This window comes from Dromiciops gliroides, chromosome 2, assembly GCF_019393635.1.
Source record: "Dromiciops gliroides isolate mDroGli1 chromosome 2, mDroGli1.pri, whole genome shotgun sequence".
Classification (NCBI taxonomy): domain Eukaryota; kingdom Metazoa; phylum Chordata; class Mammalia; order Microbiotheria; family Microbiotheriidae; genus Dromiciops; species Dromiciops gliroides.
Window position 1 is genome coordinate 654,285,442 of NC_057862.1, and position 25,628 is coordinate 654,311,069.

General features: G+C 41.9%; 1 protein-coding gene across 1 annotated transcript in view; it reads left to right on the forward strand.

Moving 5' to 3' along the window:
* The window catches only part of PMFBP1 (polyamine modulated factor 1 binding protein 1), a 266,935-nt gene that overhangs the window by 208,124 nt on the left and 33,183 nt on the right, over positions 1-25,628 (forward strand). The window contains exons 26-38 of the mRNA XM_043981207.1: positions 6,795-6,953; positions 7,576-7,710; positions 8,362-8,496; positions 9,144-9,275; positions 12,766-12,900; positions 13,549-13,680; positions 17,171-17,305; positions 18,146-18,277; positions 18,614-18,742; positions 20,092-20,223; positions 20,895-21,029; positions 24,115-24,246; positions 24,344-24,400. Coding sequence (XP_043837142.1) covers positions 6,795-6,953; positions 7,576-7,710; positions 8,362-8,496; positions 9,144-9,275; positions 12,766-12,900; positions 13,549-13,680; positions 17,171-17,305; positions 18,146-18,277; positions 18,614-18,742; positions 20,092-20,223; positions 20,895-21,029; positions 24,115-24,246; positions 24,344-24,400 — 1,680 coding nt within the window. The remainder of the gene's footprint in view (positions 1-6,794; positions 6,954-7,575; positions 7,711-8,361; positions 8,497-9,143; positions 9,276-12,765; positions 12,901-13,548; positions 13,681-17,170; positions 17,306-18,145; positions 18,278-18,613; positions 18,743-20,091; positions 20,224-20,894; positions 21,030-24,114; positions 24,247-24,343; positions 24,401-25,628) is intronic.

The following is a 25,628-nucleotide window of genomic DNA, read 5'->3' on the forward strand; positions in this document are numbered from 1 at the left end:
GAGGTTGGCTATATGATTGGTTGGTTGGATGTTTTATATTAGGAAGAGAAAGAAAAAACTATTAAGAGTAGAGGAAGGGCAGGGCAGAGCCAAGATGGCAGAGGAAAGGCAGTGAGCTCTCGAACTCATGACACAATTGCTCCAAAAAACATCCAAATAACGCCATAGGAAAATGCCCGGAGCACCAAAACTCACAGAAGAATGTGCTGAAATCATCTTCTAACCAAGAATGGCTTGGAAGGTCAGAAGGCGGGAGCTACTATGCTGATACAGGAGTCGAGCCCAACCCCACAGTCACCCTGACACAGATCCAGTACTAGGAAGGCCTCACCAAAGAAGGAGACCCCCAGAGCCTCTGAATCAGCTGAAGCACCAGTATTGTCTGTAACTAAGCTCACAGTCTGGTGAGAGGGCTGAGCCCTGGGCAGGGGCAAGACTACAGGGGTCTATGCTGCCTCACCCCTGCTGAGAACCAGGAGGTAAGCTTGAGTAGCAGTGGCCCAGGTGGCGGAGGGGCACAGGCTTGTTGGAACTAACAACCACAAAACACAAAGCTGTTTGATTAGTAAGTTGGTCTGGTCATCTACAGACCAGGGAACAGACCGGGTGAGTGAAGATCCTCCTTAAATCATACCACCTGGGACTTCTTAAGCTTGGGATACTGCAGCCTAGAAACAGTGCCCCCACTTTAAGGAGCTAAAAGTCAAGTAAAAGAAAGGCAAAATGAGCAGACAAAGGTGAGGACCATAGAAAGTTTCTTCAGTAACAAGGAAGACCAAGGGGCACCCTCAGAGGAAGATGCCAACATCAGGGCCCCTATATCTAAAGCTTCCAAAAAAAATATGAATTGGTCCCAGGCCATAGAGGTGCTTAAAAAGGACTTTGAAGATAAAGTTAGAGAAGTAGAGGAAGAAATGGAAAGAGAAATGAGGATGATGCAGGAAAGACATGAGAAAAAAATCAACAGGTTGAAAAGCCAAATTGGCCAGATAGAAAAGGAGGTATAAAAGCTCTCTGATGAAAATAATTGCCTAAGAATGAGGATTGAACAAGTGGAAGCCAGTGACTTTATGAGAAACCAAGACACAATAAAGCAAATCCAAATGAATAAAAAAATAGAGAGCAATGTGAAATATCTTCTGGGAAAAACTGCTGACCTGGAAAATAGGTGCAGGAGAGATAATTTGAAAATTATTGGTCTACCTGAAAACCACGATCAAGGAAAGAGCTTAGACATCATCTTCCAAGATATTCTCAGGGAAAATTGCCCTGAAATTCTAGAAGCAGAAGCTAAAACAGAAATTGAAAGAATCCACCAATAACCTCCAGAAAGAGATCCCAAAAGGAAAACTCCTAGGAATAGTATAGCCAAATTCCAGAGCTCTTAGGTCAAGGAGAAAATATCACAAGCTGCCAAAAAGAAAGAATTCAAGTACTGTGGAGCCCTAGTCAGGATAGCACAAGATCTAGCAGCTTCTACATTAAAGGACCGGAAGGCATGGAATATAATATTCCAGAGGGCAAAGGAAAAGGGATTACAACCAAGAATAACTTACCCAGCAAAACTCAGCATAATCTTTCAGTGGAAAAATGGGACTTTAATGAAAAAGAAGACTTTCAGATATTTGTGATGAAAAGACCTGAACTGAATGGCAAATTTGACTTTCAAATACAAGACCCTATAGAACCATTAAAAAATTGGAGCTGGGGAACATACCTGAGGTCATACAGTGGACGACTGTCTTGTGTCTGAGGCCGGGTTTTGGCTGGGATCCCCTTGGGTCCAGGGGTGATGCTTTATCCACTGTGTCACTTAGCTAGGTGATGAAATCTTTAGGGTTAAATTGAGGGGTGAAGGGAATGCACTGGGGGAGGGGGAAGGGCAGAGGTGAAATCCTACATGAAAGAAACAGGAAAAGGCTTATGGAGTGGGAGAAGAGATGGGAGAGGAACAGGGCATTAAATGAATTTTACACTCATCGGAAAAGGCTCAAAGACCTTAAACTCATCAGAGCTGCCTCAATGAGGGACTAACACACACACCCAACTGGGTGGAGTAATCTATTTAATCTGGGCAGTAAATGAGCCTAAAACTCATCAGAATTGGCTCAAAGACCTCTATCTCATTAGAACTGGCTCAAGGAGGGAATAATGTACACACTCAATTGGGTAATCTCTCTAACCCTGCAGGAAAATAGGAGAGGAAGGGGATAAAGAAAGAGGGGCAAAAGAAGGAAGGGCAGAGTAGGGGAGGGGACAGACAGAAGCAAATCCCTTTTGAAGAGTGATAGGATGAAAGAAGATGGATAATAGAATAAATATCATGAGAATGGAAGGGAAATAGTTAACAATAGTAATCATGAAAAAGAAAAGGGGGGAAATTGTACAAAAAATATTTATAGCAACTCTTGGAGGCTAAGAATTGAGAATCAAGGGAATGTCCATCAATTGAGGAATGATGGAAAAAGCTGTGCTATATGATTGTAGTGGAATGGTTTTGTGCTACAGGAAATGACAAACAGGATGATCCCAGAAAAACCTGGAAAGACTAATGAACATCGATGAGCAGAGTTGGGAGGACATTGTATGTAATGACAGCAGTATTGTTCAATGAGCAATTGTGAATGACTTAACTACTCTCAGCAATGTAATGATCCAAGACAATCCCAAGGAACTAATGAAGAAGCTTACTATGCACCCCCATAGAAAGAACTGATAAAAAGAACACTTGTTGGTTGTACATATATAACCTGGTTTTGATCTTGTGGAGGGGGGAGGAAAGGGGGGGAGGGAGAAAAATTTGGAACTCTAAATCTTATGAAAATTAATGTTGAAAACTACCCTTACATCTAACTGGAAAAAATAAAATAAATGTTTGTTGCAGAAAAAAAAAAAAGAGTAGAGGAAGGGAGGCAGAGCCAAGATGGCAGAGGAAAGACATTAAATGCACAGAGCTCCTGATACAATTACCCCAAAAACATCAATAAAAGAACCCCTAGAGCAGAAAACCCACAAAAATATGGGCTGAGATTATTTTCCAGCTATAGATAAATTAAAGGGGGCCATGCAAGTAAAGTCCAACCCCAAAATCATGCCGATAGAGACCTGAGGCACACTGTACCAGAAGAACTTAACCCACAAGCCTCTGAATCAGCTACAGCACCAGCGTCATCTGGAACAGAGCTTGTGGTTGGGTGAGAGGGCTGAACAGCTGGCTGGGGCGGGGGGGGGGGGGGCGGGGAAGTGCAGGGGTATCACAGGGACCTAGGGAGGAATTCAGCTGTCCCACCCCAGCAGAGAACCAAGAAGAAATCCTGAGTGGCAGGAGGTCCAGGTGGGGGAGGGGCACCGGCTCATCAAAGCTAAAAACCACCACAGGGCTCTGCTGGCTGGTTAACTACCAAGTCAGCTTGAGGTTATCTTTGGTCCAGAGAACAGGCCAGGTGAGAGAAAAACCTGCCCTCCCTCAAATCAAAACACCTGGGATCCTCTGAAGCTGGGTACAGTAGTGTAGCCAAGAAACAGAGCCCCCCAGTGGGGAACTAAAAGTCAAGTAAAAGATAAGCAAGCAAAGAAAAGTCAGAACTATAGAAAGTTTCTTCAGTGACAAGGAAGATCAAGGGGCACCCTCAGAAGAGGAAATCAACCTCAGGGCTCCCACATCCAAAGCTTACAAGAAAAATATGAACTGGTCTCAGACCATGGAAGCTCTCAAAAGGGATTTTGAAGAGAAAGTAGGAGAGATAGAAGGAAGATGTAGAGAGAGGGAGGAAAGAATGGAAAGAGAAATGAGAGCAATGCAGGAGAGTCATGAGAAAAAAAGCCAACAGTTTGAAAAGTCATATGGAAAAGGAGATAAAAAAGTTGTCTGATGAAAATAATTGCCTAAGAATTAGGATTGAACAAATGGAAGCTAGTAATCTAAAGAGAAATCAAAACACGGTAAATCAAATCCAATTGAATGAAAAAATAGAAGGCAGTGTGAAGTATCTCCTTGGAAAAACAGCTGACCTGAAAAATAAATCCAGGAGAGATCATTTGAAAATCATTGGACTACCTGAAAACCAGGACCAAAATAAGAACTTAGACACCATCCTCCAAGAGATTATCAGGGGAAATTGCCCTGATATTCTAGAAGCAGAAGCTAAAAGAGAAATTGAAAGAATCCACCAATCACCTCCTGAAAGAGATCCCAAAAGGAAAACCTCCAGAATATTCTAGCCAAATTCCAGAACTCCCAGGTCAAGAAGAAAATATTGCAAGCAGCTAGAAAAAAGGAATTCAAATACTGTGGAGCTACAGTCAGGATAAAACTAAATCTAGCAGCATCTACATTAAAGGACCAGAGGGCATGGAATATGATATTCCATAGGGCAAAGGAACTGGGACAACAGCCAAGAATCATGTACCCAGCAAAACTTTGTATATTCTTTCAGAGGAAAAAATGGGACTTCAATGAAAAAGAGGAATTTCAGGCATTTGTGATGAAAAGACCTGAACTGAATAGAAAATTTGACTTTCAAATACAAGACCCTGGAGAAGCATAAAAAGGTAAACAAGAAAAAGAAACCATGAGAGACATTAAAAGGTTAAACTGTTTACATTCATACATGAGAAAATAATACTTCCAACTCATAAGAACTTTTTCAGTAAGGAATACACAGAGGACATAGGTCTGAACTGAATATGAAGGGATGGTAATTGTAAAGCATTTATTTTTTGTGTATCCTTGTTCTTTGTGGAGCAAACAGGGTGGGTTTTCTTATGTCTGGAGCCGGATTTGGGCTCTGGGCCTCCTGGGCCCAGAGCTGGTGCTCTGTCCGCTGTGCTACCTAGCTAACCCATGATGACATCTTTAAAATAGGGTTGAGGGGTATGAGGAATAGACTGGGGGAGGGGGAAGGGGAGAGGTAGCTCACATGAAGGAAACAAGAAAAAAGCTTATGGAGGAGAGGGGAAGAGGGGGAAGGAGTGGGGGAGTGAGTGAACCTTACTATCATCAGAATTGGCTCAAGGAGGGAATAACATACATACTCAAGTGGGTATAGTAATATATTTTTGCCCTGAGGAAAAGTAGGAGGGGAAAGAGATGCGGGGGGAGAAGTGAAGGAGGGAAGGGAAGTTTGGGGGAGGGAGCTGCAAAAAGCAAAACACTTTCAAGGAACGTGAAGATGTTCTGCATAACAGCACATGTACAACATATATTGAATTGCTTGATTTCACTGGCAGAGTTGAGGAGGAGGGAGGAAGAAAAATTTAGAAAACAGAATTAGCTCAAAGACCTTAACCTCGTCAGAGGAGACTCAAAGACGGAATAACACACACACCCAATTGAGATGAGTAATCTATTTAACCCTAAAGGAAAGTATGAGGGGAAGAAGATAAAGGGGGAAAGGGTAAATGAAGAGAGGTAGAGTCGGGGAAGGGACAGTAGCAAAACACTTTTGAGGAGGAATAGGGCAAAATAAGATAGAAAATAGAGTAAATATCATTGGAAGGGAATAGGATGAAGGGAAATAGTTATGATGATTGACTACAATGGCAAAACGTATAGTACCTACTCTGCTGGGCTATTGTGAAGAAAATTCTTTGTCAAGGCACTATATAAAACTGTTTAAAAGTTTAAAAGTTAAACAGTTTAAGGTACTATATAAAAGTTATGATGAACAGGATGCTATCAGGAAAACCTGGAAAGACCCACATGAACTGAGACAGAGAGAAATGTACTGTATACAAAATAACAGCAATAGTGTAAGATGATCTGCTGGGAAGCACGGTTATTTTCAGCAAGGCAATGATCCAATATAACTCTGAATAACTTATGAAAATTGCAATACACCTACAAAGAAAGAACTGATGGTATCTGAAAACAGACTGAAACACATTTCTTTTTTTTGACAATTCCTTAATCTGATGTTTTGTTTTTATCTGTATTCTCTCACAACCTAGCTAATGTAGAGTTGTTTTCCATGACTACTCATGTATAATTTACATTGAATTGCTTGAATTCTTGGGGTGGGGTGGGGTGGGAAGGGAGGGAGGAAGAGAAGTTGGAACACAAAGTTTAAAAAAAATTGATGTCAAAATTTGCTTTTACATGTAATTTGGAAAATAAAATTCTAAAAAAAAAAAGAGTGGAGGAGGAGATTGTCTAACCAGATTCTTACTATGTAAATGAAAGAGTGATGTAAGGGGCTAAAACTATCTAAAAGGGGCTATACTATCTAAAATCTAATGAGTGCTTGCCAAGAAATTATAAGCTTTAGCAAGAGTACTTAAGTGTTTAAGTATTTATTAAAGAGCATTCAGATCAGAGAGAAAGGTAAAAATATAACTATTTCTAAGAGAACCCATCATCTGACCCACCATGGTGAGGTCAGGAAGCAAAAGAGGAAAAAGCCCTCCAGCAGAGTCCGCTTCCTACTTCGTGTCCCCTTCCCAGAAATGGGAGGCTCCTCAAGTTGATTGGCTGGTAGCCTTGATAGACAGTACCCACAAGCAGACGTCACTTCCTGACACCAAGGAACTGACCACATGGCTTGCCCTCAGATGCCTTCTCCTCATGGTGCAGCTTTCCTACAGTAGCTCTCCAGCAGGTGGCGTCACTCCAATCGTTACAGTGAGAAAAAACAAAAGACAGTCAGTTTTACAACCAAATTCACATCACTGTTCTTTGCAAGAGTGTATACACATGGTCAAAAAGACTGATGAGAATAGGCCAGTATCTCACAGAATGGTGATAGCCATGATGATACCTTCCTTATGTTTGGGGTTTGATCTTCCATGATGAGTAGGAGGATAGACTATATGAGGCAGAGGATGAACATCAGAGACACCTGGATAGGATGCAGTATCATCCATCAAAACGGGACTCATCTCCCAGAAAGGTCAGTGCTGCAGAGAAGAAGATGCAACAGCAGAAAGAAATGATGAGCAGAGCCAAGAGCGGCACAGTGATGGGGTAGGGAGGCAGCTCTGGTCATTCTTTCGGGAATGAAGAACACCCATCATTTGTCACAGATGTATCACTACCCACTAAGTAACTAACACCTAAAATCCAATGACTGAGGTCCATCCTAGGATTTCTGGATGGCAACCTAATGTATCTTTCCTCATACCAAATCCAGATTACACTTTCAAGTCACACTCACTGAGGCAAAAGTCACTTCTTTGTCCATGTGGGAATGCCTTTAAAAATACGGATTTCTTAGGACAAACAGCCTTGACCAATACTCTACCTTTTCCTTCCTGGTCTTTGAGGCTGGCTAACTAGTTGATTGGTTAGATAATTTATCCCTGGAAAACAATAAGGATATGTGGGAATAGAGAGGAGAAAACAACCTATGGAGCTTCCTAATATGTGAGTAAGGAAAAAAAAGAAAGTCCAATCAGTCAGTTTTATCACCCAACTCATATCAATGTTATTTGCAAAGATTTGTAGATGACAAAGAGGTAGATGAGAATAAACCAAGACATCACAGGATGAATTATGTGACTGTGGCTTAGGGGGGTATCTTGGAGCATTTTAGGTGACAGGTTCCTAATGTTTGTGCTTTGGTCTTCCATGTTGAGTAGGAGGACAGATTGTATGAGCCAGAGGATGAACACCAGAGACATCAGGATAAGATGCAATATCATCCATCTAAACGGGACTCATCTCCCAGAAAGCTCAGTGCTGCAGAGAAGAAGATGCAACAGCAGAAAGAAATGGTGAGAAGAGATAAGAACAGCACAGTGGTGGGGAAAGGAGTCAGCTCTGGATAATCATTCTGGAATGAAGGACACCAATCATTTGTCACAAATGTACCACTACCCACTATGTAACTAAAACCTAAAATCCAATGACTGAGGTCCATCCGAGGATTGCTGGTTGGCAACCTAATCTATCTCTCCTCATACTAAATCCACATTTCACTTTCATGTCATATTCAAAGACACAAAGTCACTTCTTTCTCCATATAGGGAATGCTTTTAAAAATAGGGATTTCTTAGGACAAACAACCTTGACCAATGCTCTACCTTTTCCTGCCTCCTCTTTGATGTTGGCTAACTGATGGCATAGTTAGATAATTTATCCCTGGAATACAATGGAAAAGGATGTGGGAGTAGAGAGAAGGAAACAACCTAGGTAGATTCCTACTATATGAGTGAGGAAGGGAGAAAAAAAGAAAGTCCAGACAGTCAGTTTTACCACCCAACTCACATCAATATTATCTACAAGAATGTAAAAAGCTTAAAGAGATTGCTGAGAATAGGCCAGGACATCACAGGAAGTGTACAACTGCGGCTCAGGGGGGTAACTGGGAGCATTTTAGGTGACAGATTCCTGACCTGTGGGCTTTGATCTTCCATGATGAGTAGGAGGACAGACTGTATGAGCCAGAGGATGAACACCAGAGACATCGGGATAAGACAAAATATCATCCATCGAAACGGGACTCATCTCCCAGAAAGCTCAGTGCTGCAGAGAAGAAGATGCAACAGCAGGAAGAAATGGTGAGCAGGGTCAAGAGCAGGACAGTGGGAGGGAGGGAGACAGCTCTGGACAGTCATTCTGGAATAGAGGACACCCATCCTTTGTCACAGATGTATCTCTACCCAAGTAACTAACACCTAAAATCCAAAGACTGAGGTCCATCCTAGGATTGCTGGTCAGCACTCTACCCTACCCATCCTCATATCAAATTCACATTTTACTTTCATGTCACATTCAAAGACACAAAAGTCACTTCTCCATGTGGGGAATGCTTTTAAAAATAGGAATGTCTTAAGACAAACAACCTTGACCAATTCTCTACCTTTTCCCATCTCCTCTCTGAGGTTGGCTAACTGGTTGATTGGTTAGATAATTTGTCCCTGGAAAACAATGGAAAAAGATGTGGGATTAGAGAGGAGGAAACACCCTAAGGAGATTCCTACTACATGAGTGAGGAAGGGAGAAAAAAGAAAGTCCAATCAGTCAGATTTACTAACCAACTCACATCATTATTTTTTGCAAGATTATGCCAAAAGGTTAAAGAGATTGCTGAGAATGGGCCTAGACTTCACAGGATGAAGTGTGTGACTGTGACTCAGGAGGTAGCTGTGAGCATTTTAGGTGACAGGTTCCTGATGTTTGTGCTTTGATCTTCCTTGACAAGTAGGAGGACAGACTGTATGAGCCAGAGGATGAACATGAGAGACATCGGGATAAGACGCAATACCACCCATCAAAACGGGACTCATCTCCCAGAAAGCTCAGTGCTGCAAAGAAGGCGCAACAGCAGGAAGAAATGGTGAGCAGGGTCAAGAGCAGGACAGTGGTGGGGGAGGGAGACCGTTGTGGACAGACATTCTGGAATGAAGGGCACCCATCCTTTGTCACAGATGTACCACTACCCACTAAGTAACTAACACCTAGAATCCAATGACCGAGGTCCACCCTAGGATTGGTAGTCAGTACTCCTATCTACCTCTCCCCATACCAAATCCAGATTTCATTTTCATGTCACACTCACTCAGGCAGCAGTCACTTCTTTCGTCATGTGGGGAATGCTTTTAAAAATAGGTATTTCAGGAGGCGGCTAGGTGGCACAGTGGATAAAGCACCGGACCTGGATTCAGGAGAACCTGAGTTGAAATCCAGCCTCAGACACTTGACACTTACTAGCTGTGTGACCCTGGGCAAGTCACTTAACCCCCATTGCCCCACAAAAAAAATAGGTATTTTGGGGGCAGCTAGTTGGCACAGTGGATAGAGCACTGGCATTGGATTCAGGAGGACCTGAGTTCAAATCCAGCCTCAGACACTTGATACTTACTAGCTGTATGACCCTGGGCAAGTCATTTAAACCTTATTGCCCTGCAATAAACAAATAAATAATAAAATAAAATAAAAATAGGTATTTCAGGGGCAGCTAGGTGGCACAGTTGTTATGCACCGGCCCTGGATTCAGGAGAACCTGAGTTCAAAGCCAGCCTCAGACACTTGACACTTACTAGCTGTGTGACACTGGGCAAGTCATTGCCCCTCAAAATAAATAGGGATTTCTCTGTTCAGACCCAAGATGGTTGAGGAAAGGTAGTAATTGCCCTGACCTCTCCACAATGTCCCTTCAAATACCTTCAAATAATGCCATAAGGCAATTCCTGGAGCTGCAGAATCCACAATAGGACAAGGTGAAATCATTTTCTAGCCAAAATCAAGCTAGAAGGTCAGCAGGAAAGGTCTGTGCTACCAGAGGGAGAGTGAAATGCTGCCCTGTGCAGATGGCACTGGCAGAGACCCAACCCCAGCATAGGCATTGCCAGTGATCCAGGCCTCAAAGCTTCTGAATCAGCTACCACAGCAGCTGCTTCTGAAACTCAGCCCATGGAGGGTGAGGTCGAGTGGTTGGCCAGGGGGAGATTACAGGGATGTCTTTGCTGGTGCTGAGGCATGATTCTGTGTTTTGCCCATGCTCAGGTCCCGGTTGAAGTCTTGCATGGTGGCCCAGGCAAGGGAGGGGTGCAGGCATGCTGGGGCTTACAGTCACAATACAGCAGGATTCTGTTCAGGGTTGGAGGGCAGAGAAGCAGAACTATGGTTGCTTCCAGACCAGAGCACAGGACAAGGGGGCAGTGAATGTGCCTCTCCTTGAATTGTACCACCTTGGAGGAACTAGGGACTTACAAATTCCTAGAAGTATCTCAGAGAACAGGTGCTCAAACCCCCTGAAGCTTGGGACAGTGCACCCTCCACCCTGGAAGCTGTGCCCCACTTTAACAAAAAGTTAAAAGTCAAGAAATAGGCTGAAAAATGAGCAAAGTGGAAAAAATGCTGAACCTAAAAGTTTCTATGATGAAAAAGAATATCAAAATACACCTCCCTTCTTTCATACCCCCATCCCCTTCCCCTTCTACTTTCCTGCAGGGGAAGATAGATTACTATACCCAATTAAGTGTGTATGTTGTTCCCTCTTTGAGCCAATTCTGATGAGAGTAAGGCTCATTCACTCCCCCTCTCCTCCCCTATCTTCCCCTGAACTCCATAAGTTTTTTCTTGCTTCTTTTATGTAAGATACCTTGCTCCATTCCAACTCTCCCTTTGCCTTTCTACCAGTGCATTCCTCTAACCCCTTAATTTTTTTTAAGATATCATCCCTTTATATTGGGGGAGAGGGAAGTCAGAAGCAAAATACTTTTGAGAAGGAATAGGGTGAAAGAAGATAGAAAATTGAGTCAATGTCAGGGGAAGGAATAAGATAGAAGGCTGAAAGAAAAATTTGAAGTAATTTTGTCTAACAGGCCTCATTTCTCAAACACATAGAGAACTGAGTCAAATTCGTTAAAATAAGAGCCATTCCCCAAATGATAGATGATCAAAAGATATGAAGTTCTAAAATGAAATAATCAAAGCTATCTACAGCCATATAAAAATGCATTAACTCACTATTGATTGGAGAGATGCAGGTCTAAACAATTCTGGAGTACTACCTCATCCTTATTGGATTGGATAATAATAGGACAGCAGAGGAAAATGACAAATGTTGTGGGGGATATGGGCGAAATGAGACATTAATACACTGTTGTTAAAGTTGTAAACTGATTCAAACATTCTGTAGAACAATTTGGAACTTTGTCCAAAGGGCTATAAAACCATGCATATTCTTTGACCTAGTAATACCATTACTAGGTTGGTATCCAAAAAGAGATTTTTTTAATTGAATTTGAAATTGGGAAGATGCCCATCAATTGGGAAATGACTGAACAAATTATGGGATGATGGAACCCTATTGTGCTATAAGAAATGATGAGCAGGATGCTATCAGAAAAACCTGGAAAGACTGATGCAAAGTGAAATGTACTGTATACAAAATAACAGAAATATTGTAAGATGATCTGTTGTAAATGCCTTAGTTATTTTCAGCAATGATCCAATGATCCAAGACAACTCTGAATGATTTATGATGAATGCAATCCATCAACAGAGAAAGAATTGATGGTACCTGAATACAAATTGAAGCATAATTTTTGGGTTCCTTTTTCTAAAGTTTTTTGTCTGTTTTCTTTCACTACCTGACTAATGTGGAAATGTTTTACATGACTACACATGTATAACTTATATCAAAATGCTTAAGTTCTTAAGGGGGGGTGAAGAGGAAGAGAGGAAGAAAATTTGGAACACAAAGTTTTTTAAATCAATGTAAAAGTTTGTTTTTACATGTAATTTGGGTAAAAATAAAATTCAAAATATAATTTTTTTTAAATAGTGATTTCTTAGGACAAACAGCTTTGACCAATGCTCTTTGTTTTCCTTCCTCTTCTTTGAGGCTTGATAACTAGTTGATTAGTTAGATAATTTATCCCTGGAAAACAATAAGGATGTGGGAGTAGAAGGGAGAAAACAACCTATGGAAAATCCTACTATGGGAGTAAGGAAAAAAAGAAATTCCAGTCAGTCAGTTTTACAATGAAACTCGTGGCAATGTTATTTGAAAGAATTTGTAAAGATATCAAAGAGATAGATGAAAATAGGCCAAGACTTCACAGGATGAAGTGTGTAGCTCAGGGGAGTAACTGGGAGCATTTTAGGTGACAGATTCCTTACTGAAGTCCATCCTAGAATTGCTGGTTGGCAACCTAATCTCTCTCCTTATACCAAATCCACATTTCACTTTCATGTCACACTCACTGAGGCCAAGACATCACAGGATGAAGTGTGTGACTGTGGCTCAGGGGGGTAGCTTGGAGCATTTTAGGTGACAGGTTTTTGATGTTTGTGCTTTGGTCTTCCATGATGAGTAGGAGGACAGACTGTATGAGCCAGAGGATGAACACCAGAGACATCGGGATAAGACAAAATATCATCCATCGAAACGGGACTCATCTCCCAGAAAGCTCAGTGCTGCAGAGAAGAAGATGCAACAGCAGGAAGAAATGGTGAGCAGGGTCAAGAGCAGCACAGTGGTGGGAAGAGGAGTCAGCTCTGGACAGTCATTCTGGAATAGAGGACACCCATCCTTTGTCACAGATGTATCTCTACCCAAGTAACTAACACCTAAAGTCCAAAGACTGAGGTCCATCCTAGGATTGCTGGTCAGCACTCTACCCTACCCATCCTCATATCAAATTCACATTTTACTTTCATGTCACATTCAAAGACACAAAAGTCACTTCTCCATGTGGGGAATACTTTTAAAAATAGGAATGTCTTAAGACAAACAACCTCGACCAATTCTCTACCTTTTCCCATCTCCTCTTTGAGGTTGGCTAACTGGTTGATTGGTTAGATAATTTGTCCCTGGAAAACAATGGAAAAAGATGTGGGATTAGAGAGGAGGAAACACCCTAAGGAGATTCCTACTACATGAGTGAGGAAGGGAGAAAAAAGAAAGTCCAATCAGTCAGATTTACTACCCAACTCACATCAATATTTTTTGCAAGATTATGTCAAAAGGTTAAAGAGATTGCTGAGAATGGGCCTAGACGTCACATGATGAAGTGTGTGACTGTGACTCAGGAGGTAGCTGTGAGCATTTTAGGTGACAGGTTCCTGATGTTTGTGCTTTGATCTTCCTTGACAAGTAGGAGGACAGACTGTATGAGCCAGAGGATGAACATGAGAGACATCGGGATAAGACGCAATACCACCCATCAAAACGGGACTCATCTCCCAGAAAGCTCAGTGCTGCAAAGAAGGCGCAACAGCAGGAAGAAATGGTGAGCAGGGTCAAGAGCAGGACAGTGGTGGGGGAGGGAGACCGTTGTGGACAGACATTCTGGAATGAAGGGCACCCATCCTTTGTCACAGATGTACCACTACCCACTAAGTAACTAACACCTAGAATCCAATGACCGAGGTCCACCCTAGGATTGGTAGTCAGTACTCCTATCTACCTCTCCCCATACCAAATCCAGATTTCATTTTCATGTCACACTCACTCAGGCAGCAGTCACTTCTTTCGTCATGTGGGGAATGCTTTTAAAAATAGGTATTTCAGGAGGCGGCTAGGTGGCACAGTGGATAAAGCACCGGACCTGGATTCAGGAGAACCTGAGTTGAAATCCAGCCTCAGACACTTGACACTTACTAGCTGTGTGACCCTGGGCAAGTCACTTAACCCCCATTGCCCCACAAAAAAAATAGGTATTTTGGGGGCAGCTAGTTGGCACAGTGGATAGAGCACTGGCATTGGATTCAGGAGGACCTGAGTTCAAATCCAGCCTCAGACACTTGATACTTACTAGCTGTATGACCCTGGGCAAGTCATTTAAACCTTATTGCCCTGCAATAAACAAATAAATAATAAAATAAAATAAAAATAGGTATTTCAGGGGCAGCTAGGTGGCACAGTTGTTATGCACCGGCCCTGGATTCAGGAGAACCTGAGTTCAAAGCCAGCCTCAGACACTTGACACTTACTAGCTGTGTGACACTGGGCAAGTCATTGCCCCTCAAAATAAATAGGGATTTCTCTGTTCAGACCCAAGATGGTTGAGGAAAGGTAGTAATTGCCCTGACCTCTCCACAATGTCCCTTCAAATACCTTCAAATAATGCCATAAGGCAATTCCTGGAGCTGCAGAATCCACAATAGGACAAGGTGAAATCATTTTCTAGCCAAAATCAAGCTAGAAGGTCAGCAGGAAAGGTCTGTGCTACCAGAGGGAGAGTGAAATGCTGCCCTGTGCAGATGGCACTGGCAGAGACCCAACCCCAGCATAGGCATTGCCAGTGATCCAGGCCTCAAAGCTTCTGAATCAGCTACCACAGCAGCTGCTTCTGAAACTCAGCCCATGGAGGGTGAGGTCGAGTGGTTGGCCAGGGGGAGATTACAGGGATGTCTTTGCTGGTGCTGAGGCATGATTCTGTGTTTTGCCCATGCTCAGGTCCCGGTTGAAGTCTTGCATGGTGGCCCAGGCAAGGGAGGGGTGCAGGCATGCTGGGGCTTACAGTCACAATACAGCAGGATTCTGTTCAGGGTTGGAGGGCAGAGAAGCAGAACTATGGTTGCTTCCAGACCAGAGCACAGGACAAGGGGGCAGTGAATGTGCCTCTCCTTGAATTGTACCACCTTGGAGGAACTAGGGACTTACAAATTCCTAGAAGTATCTCAGAGAACAGGTGCTCAAACCCCCTGAAGCTTGGGACAGTGCACCCTCCACCCTGGAAGCTGTGCCCCACTTTAACAAAAAGTTAAAAGTCAAGAAATAGGCTGAAAAATGAGCAAAGTGGAAAAAATGCTGAACCTAAAAGTTTCTATGATGAAAAAGAATATCAAAATACACCTCCCTTCTTTCATACCCCCATCCCCTTCCCCTTCTACTTTCCTGCAGGGGAAGATAGATTACTATACCCAATTAAGTGTGTATGTTGTTCCCTCTTTGAGCCAATTCTGATGAGAGTAAGGCTCATTCACTCCCCCTCTCCTCCCCTATCTTCCCCTGAACTCCATAAGTTTTTTCTTGCTTCTTTTATGTAAGATACCTTGCTCCATTCCAACTCTCCCTTTGCCTTTCTACCAGTGCATTCCTCTAACCCCTTAATTTTTTTTAAGATATCATCCCTTTATGTTGGGGGAGAGGGAAGTCAGAAGCAAAATACTTTTGAGAAGGAATAGGGTGAAAGAAGATAGAAAATTGAGTCAATGTCAGGGGAAGGAATAAGATAGAAGGCTGAAAGAAAAATTTGAAGTAATTTTGTCTAACAGGCCTCATTTCTCAAACACATAGAGAACTGAGTCAAATTCGTTAAAATAAGAGCCATTCCCCAAATGATAGATGATCAAAAGATATGAAGTTCTAAAATGAAATAATCAAAGCTATCTACAGCCATATAAAAATGCATTAACTCACTATTGATTGGAGAGATGCAGGTCTAAACAATTCTGGAGTACTACCTCATCCTTATTGGATTGGATAATAATAGGACAGCAGAGGAAAATGACAAATGTTGTGGGGGATATGGGCGAAATGAGACATTAATACACTGTTGTTAAAGTTGTAAACTGATTCAAACATTCTGTAGAACAATTTGGAACTTTGTCCAAAGGGCTATAAAACCATGCATATTCTTTGACCTAGTAATACCATTACTAGGTTGGTATCCAAAAAGAGATTTTTTTAATTGAATTTGAAATTGGGAAGATGCCCATCAATTGGGAAATGACTGAACAAATTATGGGATGATGGAACCCTATTGTGCTATAAGAAATGATGAGCAGGATGCTATCAGAAAAACCTGGAAAGACTGATGCAAAGTGAAATGTACTGTATACAAAATAACAGAAATATTGTAAGATGATCTGTTGTAAATGCCTTAGTTATTTTCAGCAATGATCCAATGATCCAAGACAACTCTGAATGATTTATGATGAATGCAATCCATCAACAGAGAAAGAATTGATGGTACCTGAATACAAATTGAAGCATAATTTTTGGGTTCCTTTTTCTAAAGTTTTTTGTCTGTTTTCTTTCACTACCTGACTAATGTGGAAATGTTTTACATGACTACACATGTATAACTTATATCAAAATGCTTAAGTTCTTAAGGGGGGGTGAAGAGGAAGAGAGGAAGAAAATTTGGAACACAAAGTTTTTTAAATCAATGTAAAAATTTGTTTTTACATGTAATTTGGGTAAAAATAAAATTCAAAATATAATTTTTTTTAAATAGTGATTTCTTAGGACAAACAGCTTTGACCAATGCTCTTTGTTTTCCTTCCTCTTCTTTGAGGCTTGATAACTAGTTGATTAGTTAGATAATTTATCCCTGGAAAACAATAAGGATGTGGGAGTAGAAGGGAGAAAACAACCTATGGAAAATCCTACTACAGAAGTAAAGAAAAAAAGAAAGTCCAGTCAGTCAGTTTTACAGTGCAACTCGTGGCAATGTTATTTGAAAGAATTTGTAAAGATATCAAAGAGATAGATGAGAATAGGCCAAGACTTCACAGGATGAAGTGTGTAGCTCAGGGGAGTAACTGGGAGCATTTTAGGTGACAGATTCCTTACTGAAGTCCATCCTAGAATTGCTGGTTGGCAACCTAATCTCTCTCCTTATACCAAATCCACATTTCACTTTCATGTCACACTCACTGAGGCCAAGACATCACAGGATGAAGTGTGTGACTGTGGCTCAGGGGGGTAGCTTGGAGCATTTTAGGTGACAGGTTTTTGATGTTTGTGCTTTGGTCTTCCATGATGAGTAGGAGGACAGACTGTATGAGCCAGTGGATGAACACCAGAGACATCGGGATAAGACAAAATATCATCCATCGAAACGGGACTCATCTCCCAGAAAGCTCAGTGCTGCAGAGAAGAAGATGCAACAGCAGGAAGAAATGGTGAGCAGGGTCAAGAGCAGGACAGTGGGAGGGAGGGAGACAGCTCTGGACAGTCATTCTGGAATAGAGGACACCCATCCTTTGTCACAGATGTATCTCTACCCAAGTAACTAACACCTAAAATCCAAAGACTGAGGTCCATCCTAGGATTGCTGGTCAGCACTCTACCCTACCCATCCTCATATCAAATTCACATTTTACTTTCATGTCACATTCAAAGACACAAAAGTCACTTCTCCATGTGGGGAATGCTTTTAAAAATAGGAATTTCTGGAGCAGCTAGGTGGCGCAGTGGATAGAGCACCAGCCCTGGAGTCAGGAGTACCTGAGTTCAAATCTGGCCTCAGACACTTAACACTTATTAGCTGTGTGACCCTGGGCAAGTCACTTAACCCCAATTGCCTCACTAAAAAAATAATAATAATAAAATAAAAAATAAATTAAAATGAAAAAATAGGAATTTCTTAAGAGAAACAATCTTGACCAATTCTCTTCCTTTTCCCATCTCTTCTTTGAGGTTGGCTAACTGGTTGATTGGTTAGATAATTTGTCCCTGGAAAACAATGGAAAAGGATGTTGGATTAGGGAGGAGGAAACACCCTAAGGAGATTCCTACTATATGAGTGAGGAAGGGAGAAAAAAGAAAGTCCAATCAGTCAGATTTACTACCCAACTCACATCAATATTTTTTGCAAGATTATGTCAAAAGGTTAAAGAGATTGCTGAGAATGGGCCTAGACGTCACAGGATGAAGTGTGTGACTGTGACTCAGGAGGTAGCTGTGAGCATTTTAGGTGACAGGTTCCTGATGTTTGTGCTTTGATCTTCCTTGACAAGTAGGAGGACACATTGTATGAGCCAGTGGATGAACATGAGAGACATCGGGATAAGACAAAATATCATCCATCAAAACGGGACTCATCTCCCAGAAAGCTCAGTTCTGCAGAGAAGATGCAACAGCAGGAAGAAATGGTGAGCAGGGTCAAGAGCAGGACAGTGGTGGGGGAGGGAGACCGTTGTGGACAGTCATTCTGGAATGAAGGGCACCCATCCTTTGTCACAGATGTAGCACTACCCACTAAGTAACTAACACCTAGAATCCAATGACCGAGGTCCACCCTAGGATTGGTAGTCAGTACTCCTATGTACCTCTCCCCATACCAAATCCAGATTTCATTTTCATGTCACACTCACTCAGGCCAAGACATCACAGGATGAAGTGTGTGACTGTGGCTCGGGGGGCATAGCTTGGAGCATTTTAGGTGATAGGTTTTTGATGTTTGTGCTTTGGTCTTCCATGATGAGTAGGACAGACTGTATGAGCCAGTGGATGAACACGAGAGACATCGGGATAAGACAAAATATCATCCATCAAAACGGGACTCATCTCCCAGAAAGCTCAGTGCTGCAGAGAAGATGCAACAGCAGGAAGAAATGGTGAGCAGGGTCAAGAGCAGGACAGTGGGAGGGAGGGAGACAGCTCTGGACAGTCATTCTGGAATAGAGGACACCCATCCTTTATCACAGATGTATCTCTACCCAAGAAACTAACACCTAAAATCCAATGACTGAGGTCCATCCTAGGATTGCTGCTTGACAACCTAATCTGTCTTTCCTCCTACCAATTCCAGACTGCACTTTCATGTCACACTCACTGAGGCAAAAGTCATTTCTTCATCCATGTGGGGAATGCTTTTAAAAATAGGGATTTCTAAGGACAAACAACCTTGACCAATGCTCTACCTTTTTCCACCTCCTCTTTGAGATTGGCTAATGGTTTACTTGGTTAGGTCATTTATCTCTGGAAAACAATGGGGGAAAGCTAGTGGGAGTAGAGGGGAGAAAACAACCTGTGGAGCTTCCTTTTATGTGAGTGAGGAAAATAAGAAAGTCCAGTCAGTCAGTTTTACCACCCAGCTCTCATCAGTGTTATTTGCAAGTGTTTGTAGGGGTCAAAGAGATCACTGAGAATAGGCCAAAACATCGCAGGATGAAGTGTGTGACTGTGGATCGGGGGGTAGCTGGGAGCATTTTAGGTGACAGGTTCTTCCATGATGAGGAGAACAGATTATATGAGTCAGAGGATGAACAGCAGACACCTGGATAAGATGCAATATCGTCCATCAAAACAGCACTCATCTCCCAGAAAGCTCAGTGCTGGTCTGTACCCTAAACTAGCTCTCCTCATACCAAATCCAGATTTCATTTTCATGTAAAATTCAAAGAAACAAAGGTCACTTCTGTCTTTATATAGTGAATGCTTTTAAAAATATAGATTTATATGACACAAAAAAAACTTGAACCTTAGCAGTATACTTTCCCTATTCTTTTTTGAGGTTAGCAAACTGATTGGTTGGTTGGATGGCTTACACTTGAAAAACAAAGGAAAAAATGGGTGTCAGTTCAGGGAGGGGGCTGGAGTCTATGCTGCTATGTAAGTGAAGAAATGAGGAAAAAGAAAGTAAAGAAAGTCAGATTTACAACCACACTCATGTCAAAGTTCTTTGTAAGATACCACAGTGGATAAAGCACTGGCCCTGGATTCACAAGGACCTGAATTCAAATCTGACCTCAGACACTTGACATTTACCAGTTGTGTGACCCTGGGCAAGTCACTTAACCCACAATGCCCTGCAAAAGAAAAAAGTTCTTTGTAAGAGATTGATGAGAAGACTCCAAGATGTCACAGGATGAAGTATGGAACTAGGGCTCAAAGTAATTGGGGTGAGTATTTTAAGTGAGAGCTAATTCCTGATATTGGGGCTTTGCTCTTCCATGATGAGTAGGAGGACAGATTATATGAGTCTGAGGATGAGCATCAGATGCACCAGGATAAGATGCAATATCATCCATCAAAACAGGACTCATCTCCAAGAAAGCTCAGTTCTGGAGAGAAGATTCAACAGCAGGAAGAAAAGGTGAGCAGAATTAAGAGCAGGACAGTAGTGGGTAGGGGGACAGTTTTGAACAGTCGTTCTATAATGAAGCCACCCATCTTTTATCACACAGGTATACCTAATTAGTAAGGAATGAATGGCTATAATCACATGAGAAACCTCATTCTTGGGCTTCCTGGTCAACATCTAACCCCTCGTATCCTCCTAACAAAGCTTGGTTTCACTTCAATATCATACTCACTGAGGCAAAAGTCCCTTATTTCTCTACGTAGGGAGTGCTTTTAAAAATATAGGTTTCCTAATAGCTCCAAACTCCCTGAACCGGGACAACACCTCTTCCCACCTGCTCTATGAGATCGGTAGCTGCTTGCTTACTTGGTTATCTTAGAGCTGAATTGAACAATTAACAATTGAAAAAGAACTAAAGGAGAAATGAGGAGAGGGTAAGAGAAGGACAAGAGGCTACCTGCCCCGCTTCCAACTATATGAATGAGGAAGTGGGGTAAAAGAAAGTCAAAGTCACTTTTTGAACTTTTGCAAGAGGTTGTAGTTGATAAGAACAGGCCAAAATTTCAAAGGATGAAGTTTGGGACAATGGCTGAGAGATATAGGTGTGCCTGACCACCTATAGTCCTATGGTTATAGACAAATAATTCCTGATATCTGGGGTTTTGTTCTTCAATGGTGGGTAGGAGAGAGAAGGGTTGAATGAGCCTGAGGATGACAACCAGAGAGTTCCAGATAAGGGACAGTCTTATTCACCTGAACTGGACTCAACCACAATCAAGGTCTCTAGTGGTGAGAAGATCCAACAACAGGAAGAAAAGGTAAGCAGACCCAAGAGCATCACAATAGTGAAGAGACAGTTATGAACAATCCTTCTATAATATAGCCACCCATCCTCTGTCACAGAGGTATCACTCCCCAGTTCAGTCATTTTGATCATGTCTGACTCTTCATGACTCCTTCTGGGGTTTCCTTGGTAAAGATACTGGATAGAAGGGCTTGCCATGCCCTGCTCCATGGAATCATGAAGAGTCAGACAGGACTGAATGACTGAACAACATCATCACTCCCAAGTAATTAACACCTAAAATCCCATAACCAGGCTCATTCTTAGGCTTGCTGGTCAGTGTCCAACCCTACCAATCCTCCTACCAAAGCAGATTTCACTTTCATGTTGCACTCATTGAGTCAAAGGTCACTTCTTTCTTCATCTAGGGAATGCTTTTAAAAATATAGATTTCATAGGAAATCCAAACCACCTGGACCTTGGAACCATCTTTTCCCACCAGCTCTTTGAAATTGGCTAATTGGGGGGCAGCTAGGTGGCGCAGTGGATAGAGCACCGGCCCTGGAGTCAGGAGTACCTGAGTTCAAATCTGGCCTCAGACACTTAACACTTACTAGCTGTGTGACCCTGGACAAGTCACTTAACCCCAATTGCCTTACTAAAAAAAAAAAAGAAAGAAAAAAGAAATTGGCTAATTGGTTGGTTGGTTGGTTGGTTGGTTTAGTTTTGAACACCAAAAGAGAAATGGATGGGTGGAGTGGGTAAGATACTATCTAATCTCATTCCTACTATGTGAGTGAGGAAGTGACTTGAGAAAAGAAAGTTACAACAGTCAGTTTTCCAAACAATCTCGCTCCAATGGTCTTTACAAGAGTTTGTGGAAGAGGTCAAAGGGACTCATAAGAAGAGGCCAAGACTTCACTGGGTGAAATATGGGACTGTCATTTAGGGTGAGAAGTGTGAGCAACTTGGGTGGCTGGTACTTCCTGATTGCTGGGACATTGTTCTTCAGTGAGGGGTGGAGAAAGGACAGTTTGAGGGAGCCCAAGAATGAAAACCAGAGACTCCTGGATAAGATGAAATATTATCCATTGCAGCAGGATTCACCTACAAGAAAGCTCAGTGCTGCAGAGAAGATGGAACAGCACAAAGAGGAGGTGAGCAGAGTTAAGAGAACCACAAAGGCATAAAAGGGGAACAGGTCTGGGCAGTGATTTTCTAACCTGGCCAACCATCCTTTGTCATAAAAGAGTGACTCCCCAGTTCAGTTGTTCAGTTGTGTCTGACTCTTCATGTTGCCATTTAGGGTTTTCTTGGCAAAGATACTGGATAGAAGGGTCTGAAGTGCCATGGTCAATGGGGTCACAGAGTCAGACATGAGTCTGAACAACATCATCATTCTCTAGGAAGTAACCAATGCCTAAAATCCTATAATCAGGCTCACTCCTGCACTTGCTGGTTGACATGCAACCCTACTTACCCTCCTACCAAAGTGAGGTTTCACTTTCATGTCACACTCACTGAGGCAAAAGTCACTTATTTCTCCATGTAGGCAGCACTTTTCAAAATATTCCTTTAATAGCAGCCCCCAAACACTTGAACCTAGGTACCACCTTTTCACACCTCCTCTTTGAGGTCTGCTACCTCTTTGGGTGGTGGTTTTAGAACTCAAAATCAAACAATAAATGGGTGGGAGTGGAAAGGAGGAGGCAACCTACCCTCATTCCTACTAAGTGACTGATTGAGAAAAAATAGTTAAGGGAGTCAATTTTCCAATCAAACTCATTCCAATTTGCTTCAGAAGTATTTGTAAAAGAGATCAGCACCAGCCCTGAATTCAGGAGGACCTGAGTTCAAATCCGGCCTCAGACACTTGACACTTAACTAGCTGTGTGACCCTGGGCAAGTCACTTAACCCCCATTGCCTGCAAAAAAAAAAAAAAAAGGAGATCAGAAAGATTGATGAGAATAATCCAAGATATCACATGATGAAGTATGAAACGGTGGCTCAGGGAATTAGTGGTGACCATTCAGGTGGCAGGTAATTCCTGATGTCTGAGGCTTTATTCTTCAATGGTAAGTAGGAGGGCAAATTGGATGAGCCTGAGAATGAACCAGACTCTCCAGGATAAGATCCAATCTAATCCATTGCAAGAGGACTCACCTAAGAAAAAGCTCAGTGTTGCAGAGAAGATGTGACAGCAGGTTCAAAAAGTGAACAAAACCAAGAGCACCACAACAGTGGAAAGGGGAACAGCTCTGGGCAGTTATTTTGTAGTCTAACCACCCATCCCTTGTAATAAATCTGTCCCTCTACAATAACTAACTAATGTTTAAAATCCCAAGACCAACCTTACTCCTAGGCTTCCATGTTAGCATCCAACCCTACCTGTACTCTTAACAAAACTGGGTGTCACTTTTGCTTCATGTTTACTGAAGCAAAGGTCACTTCTTTCTCCATGTAGAAAGCCCATTAAATATATTTAATTCATTATATATTTAATAGGATCTCCAAAACTAGCATCACCTTTTCCTAACACTTTGTTGAGGTTGGCTACCTGTTTGGTCAGTTGTTCGAGCACTGGGACTGGAATTAGACTCATCTTCCTGAGTTCAAATCTGGCCTCAGACATTTACTAGCATATGACCCTGGGGAAGTCATGTAAGCCTGTTTGCCTCAATTTCCTCATCTGTAAAATGAGCTGGAGAAGAAAGTGACAAATCACTCACTATCTTTGCTAAGAAAACCCCAAATGGAGTGAGAAGCAGTCAGACACAACTGAAAAAGAACTGAAAGACAAACTAGTTGGTTACTTTGTTCTTTTATAGCTATAAACCAAAATAGAAATGGTTGGGATTGGAAGGGAGGATGCTACCTACCCTTCTTCCTACTATTTGGATGGGTGGGTCTGACAAAAGAAAATCAAGAGTCAGTTTTCCAACCATAGAAAAAAGCTCCAATTTTCTTTACGAGAGCTTCTAGAATAAGTCAAAAGTATTGATGAGAACAAGGTAAGTCACAGCATGAAGTGTGGGACTGTGGCTCAGGTGATAGTTGTAAGCATTTTAGCTGGCAGGTAATGCCTAGTTTCTTGGCTTTCTTCTTCAATGACAAGTAGGAAAAGAACAGATTGAATGAGCCTGAGAATGAGAACCAGAGTCTCCAGGACAAGACTGAATCTCATTCAAGAGAGGACTCACCTAAAAGGAAGCACAGTTCTGCTGAGAAAATCCAACAGCAGGCTGAAAAGGTGAGAGGACCTAAGAGCGCCACATTGGTAGAGAAAGGGACAGCTCTGAACAATCACTCCCCAATAAGTAACTAACACCTAAAATCCTATGACAAAGCTCACTCCTCAGCTTGGAGTCAACATCCACACCTCCAAATCCTCCTACCCAAGACAGGTAACGTCTTCATCTCACACTCACTGAAGCAAAGGTTATATCTTTCTCCACATAATGAACGCTTTTAATATTATAAATTAATTAGGAGCCCCAAACCGTCTGAACATTGGTACCATCTTTGCTCATTTATTCTTTGAACTTGGCTAACTTGTTGGTTAATTGGTTGTTTGAGAGCTGCAAACCAAAAAAGAAAAGACTGGGAGTACAGGCAGGGCCTACTACCCTCATTTTCTATTTATTTATTTATTTAGAATTTCTCCCCACCTTACATGTAAAAACAAATTGTAACATTGATTTTTTTTCTAGTGAGGCAATTGGGGTTAAGTGACTTGCCCAGGGTCGCACAGCTAGTAAGTGTTAAGTGTCTGAGGTCGGATTTGAACTCAAGTACTCCTGACTCCAGGGCCGGTGCTCTATCCACTGCGCCATCTAGCTGCCCCATAATTGATTTTTTTTTTTTTTGGTGGGGCAATGGGGGTTAAGTGACTTGCCCAGGATCACACAGCCAGTAAGTGTCAGGTGTCTGAGGCCAGATTTGAACTCAGGAACTCCTGAATCCAGGGCTGGTGCTTTATCCACTGTGCCACCTAGCCGCCCCCCGTAACATTGATTTTTAAAACTTTGTGTTTCAAATTCTCTTCCTTCCTCCCTATCCTCCCCTTAAGAGCTCAAGCAATTTAATATAAGTTATACATGTGCAGTCATGCAAAATATAGCAGACAAAAAAATTTAGAAAAAGGAACTAATGACAACAACAATACTTCCATCTATATTCAGATACCATCGGTTCTTTCTCTGTAAATAGATTCCATTTTTCATAAGTCCTTCAGAGTTGTTTTGGATCATTGCATTGTTTAAAATAGCTAAGTCATTTACAGCAGATCATCTTACAATGTTGTTATTTTGTATACAGTACATTTCACTTTGCATCAGTCCATGTAAGTCTTTCCAGGTTTTTCTAATAGCATCCTGCCCATCATTTCTTATAGCACAATAGCATCCCATCATAATCTCATCCCACAATTTATAAAGCCATTCCCCTATTGATGGGCATCTCTCCTCAATTTTGAATTCAATTTTTCGTTTTTTATCTCTTTTTGGATACCAGCTTGGTAATGGTATTGCTAGGTCAAAGAGTATGCATGGTTTTATAGTCCTTTGGCGATAGTTCCAAATTGCTTCATAAAATGTTTGAATCAGTTTACAACTTCACCAAGAGTGCATTAAT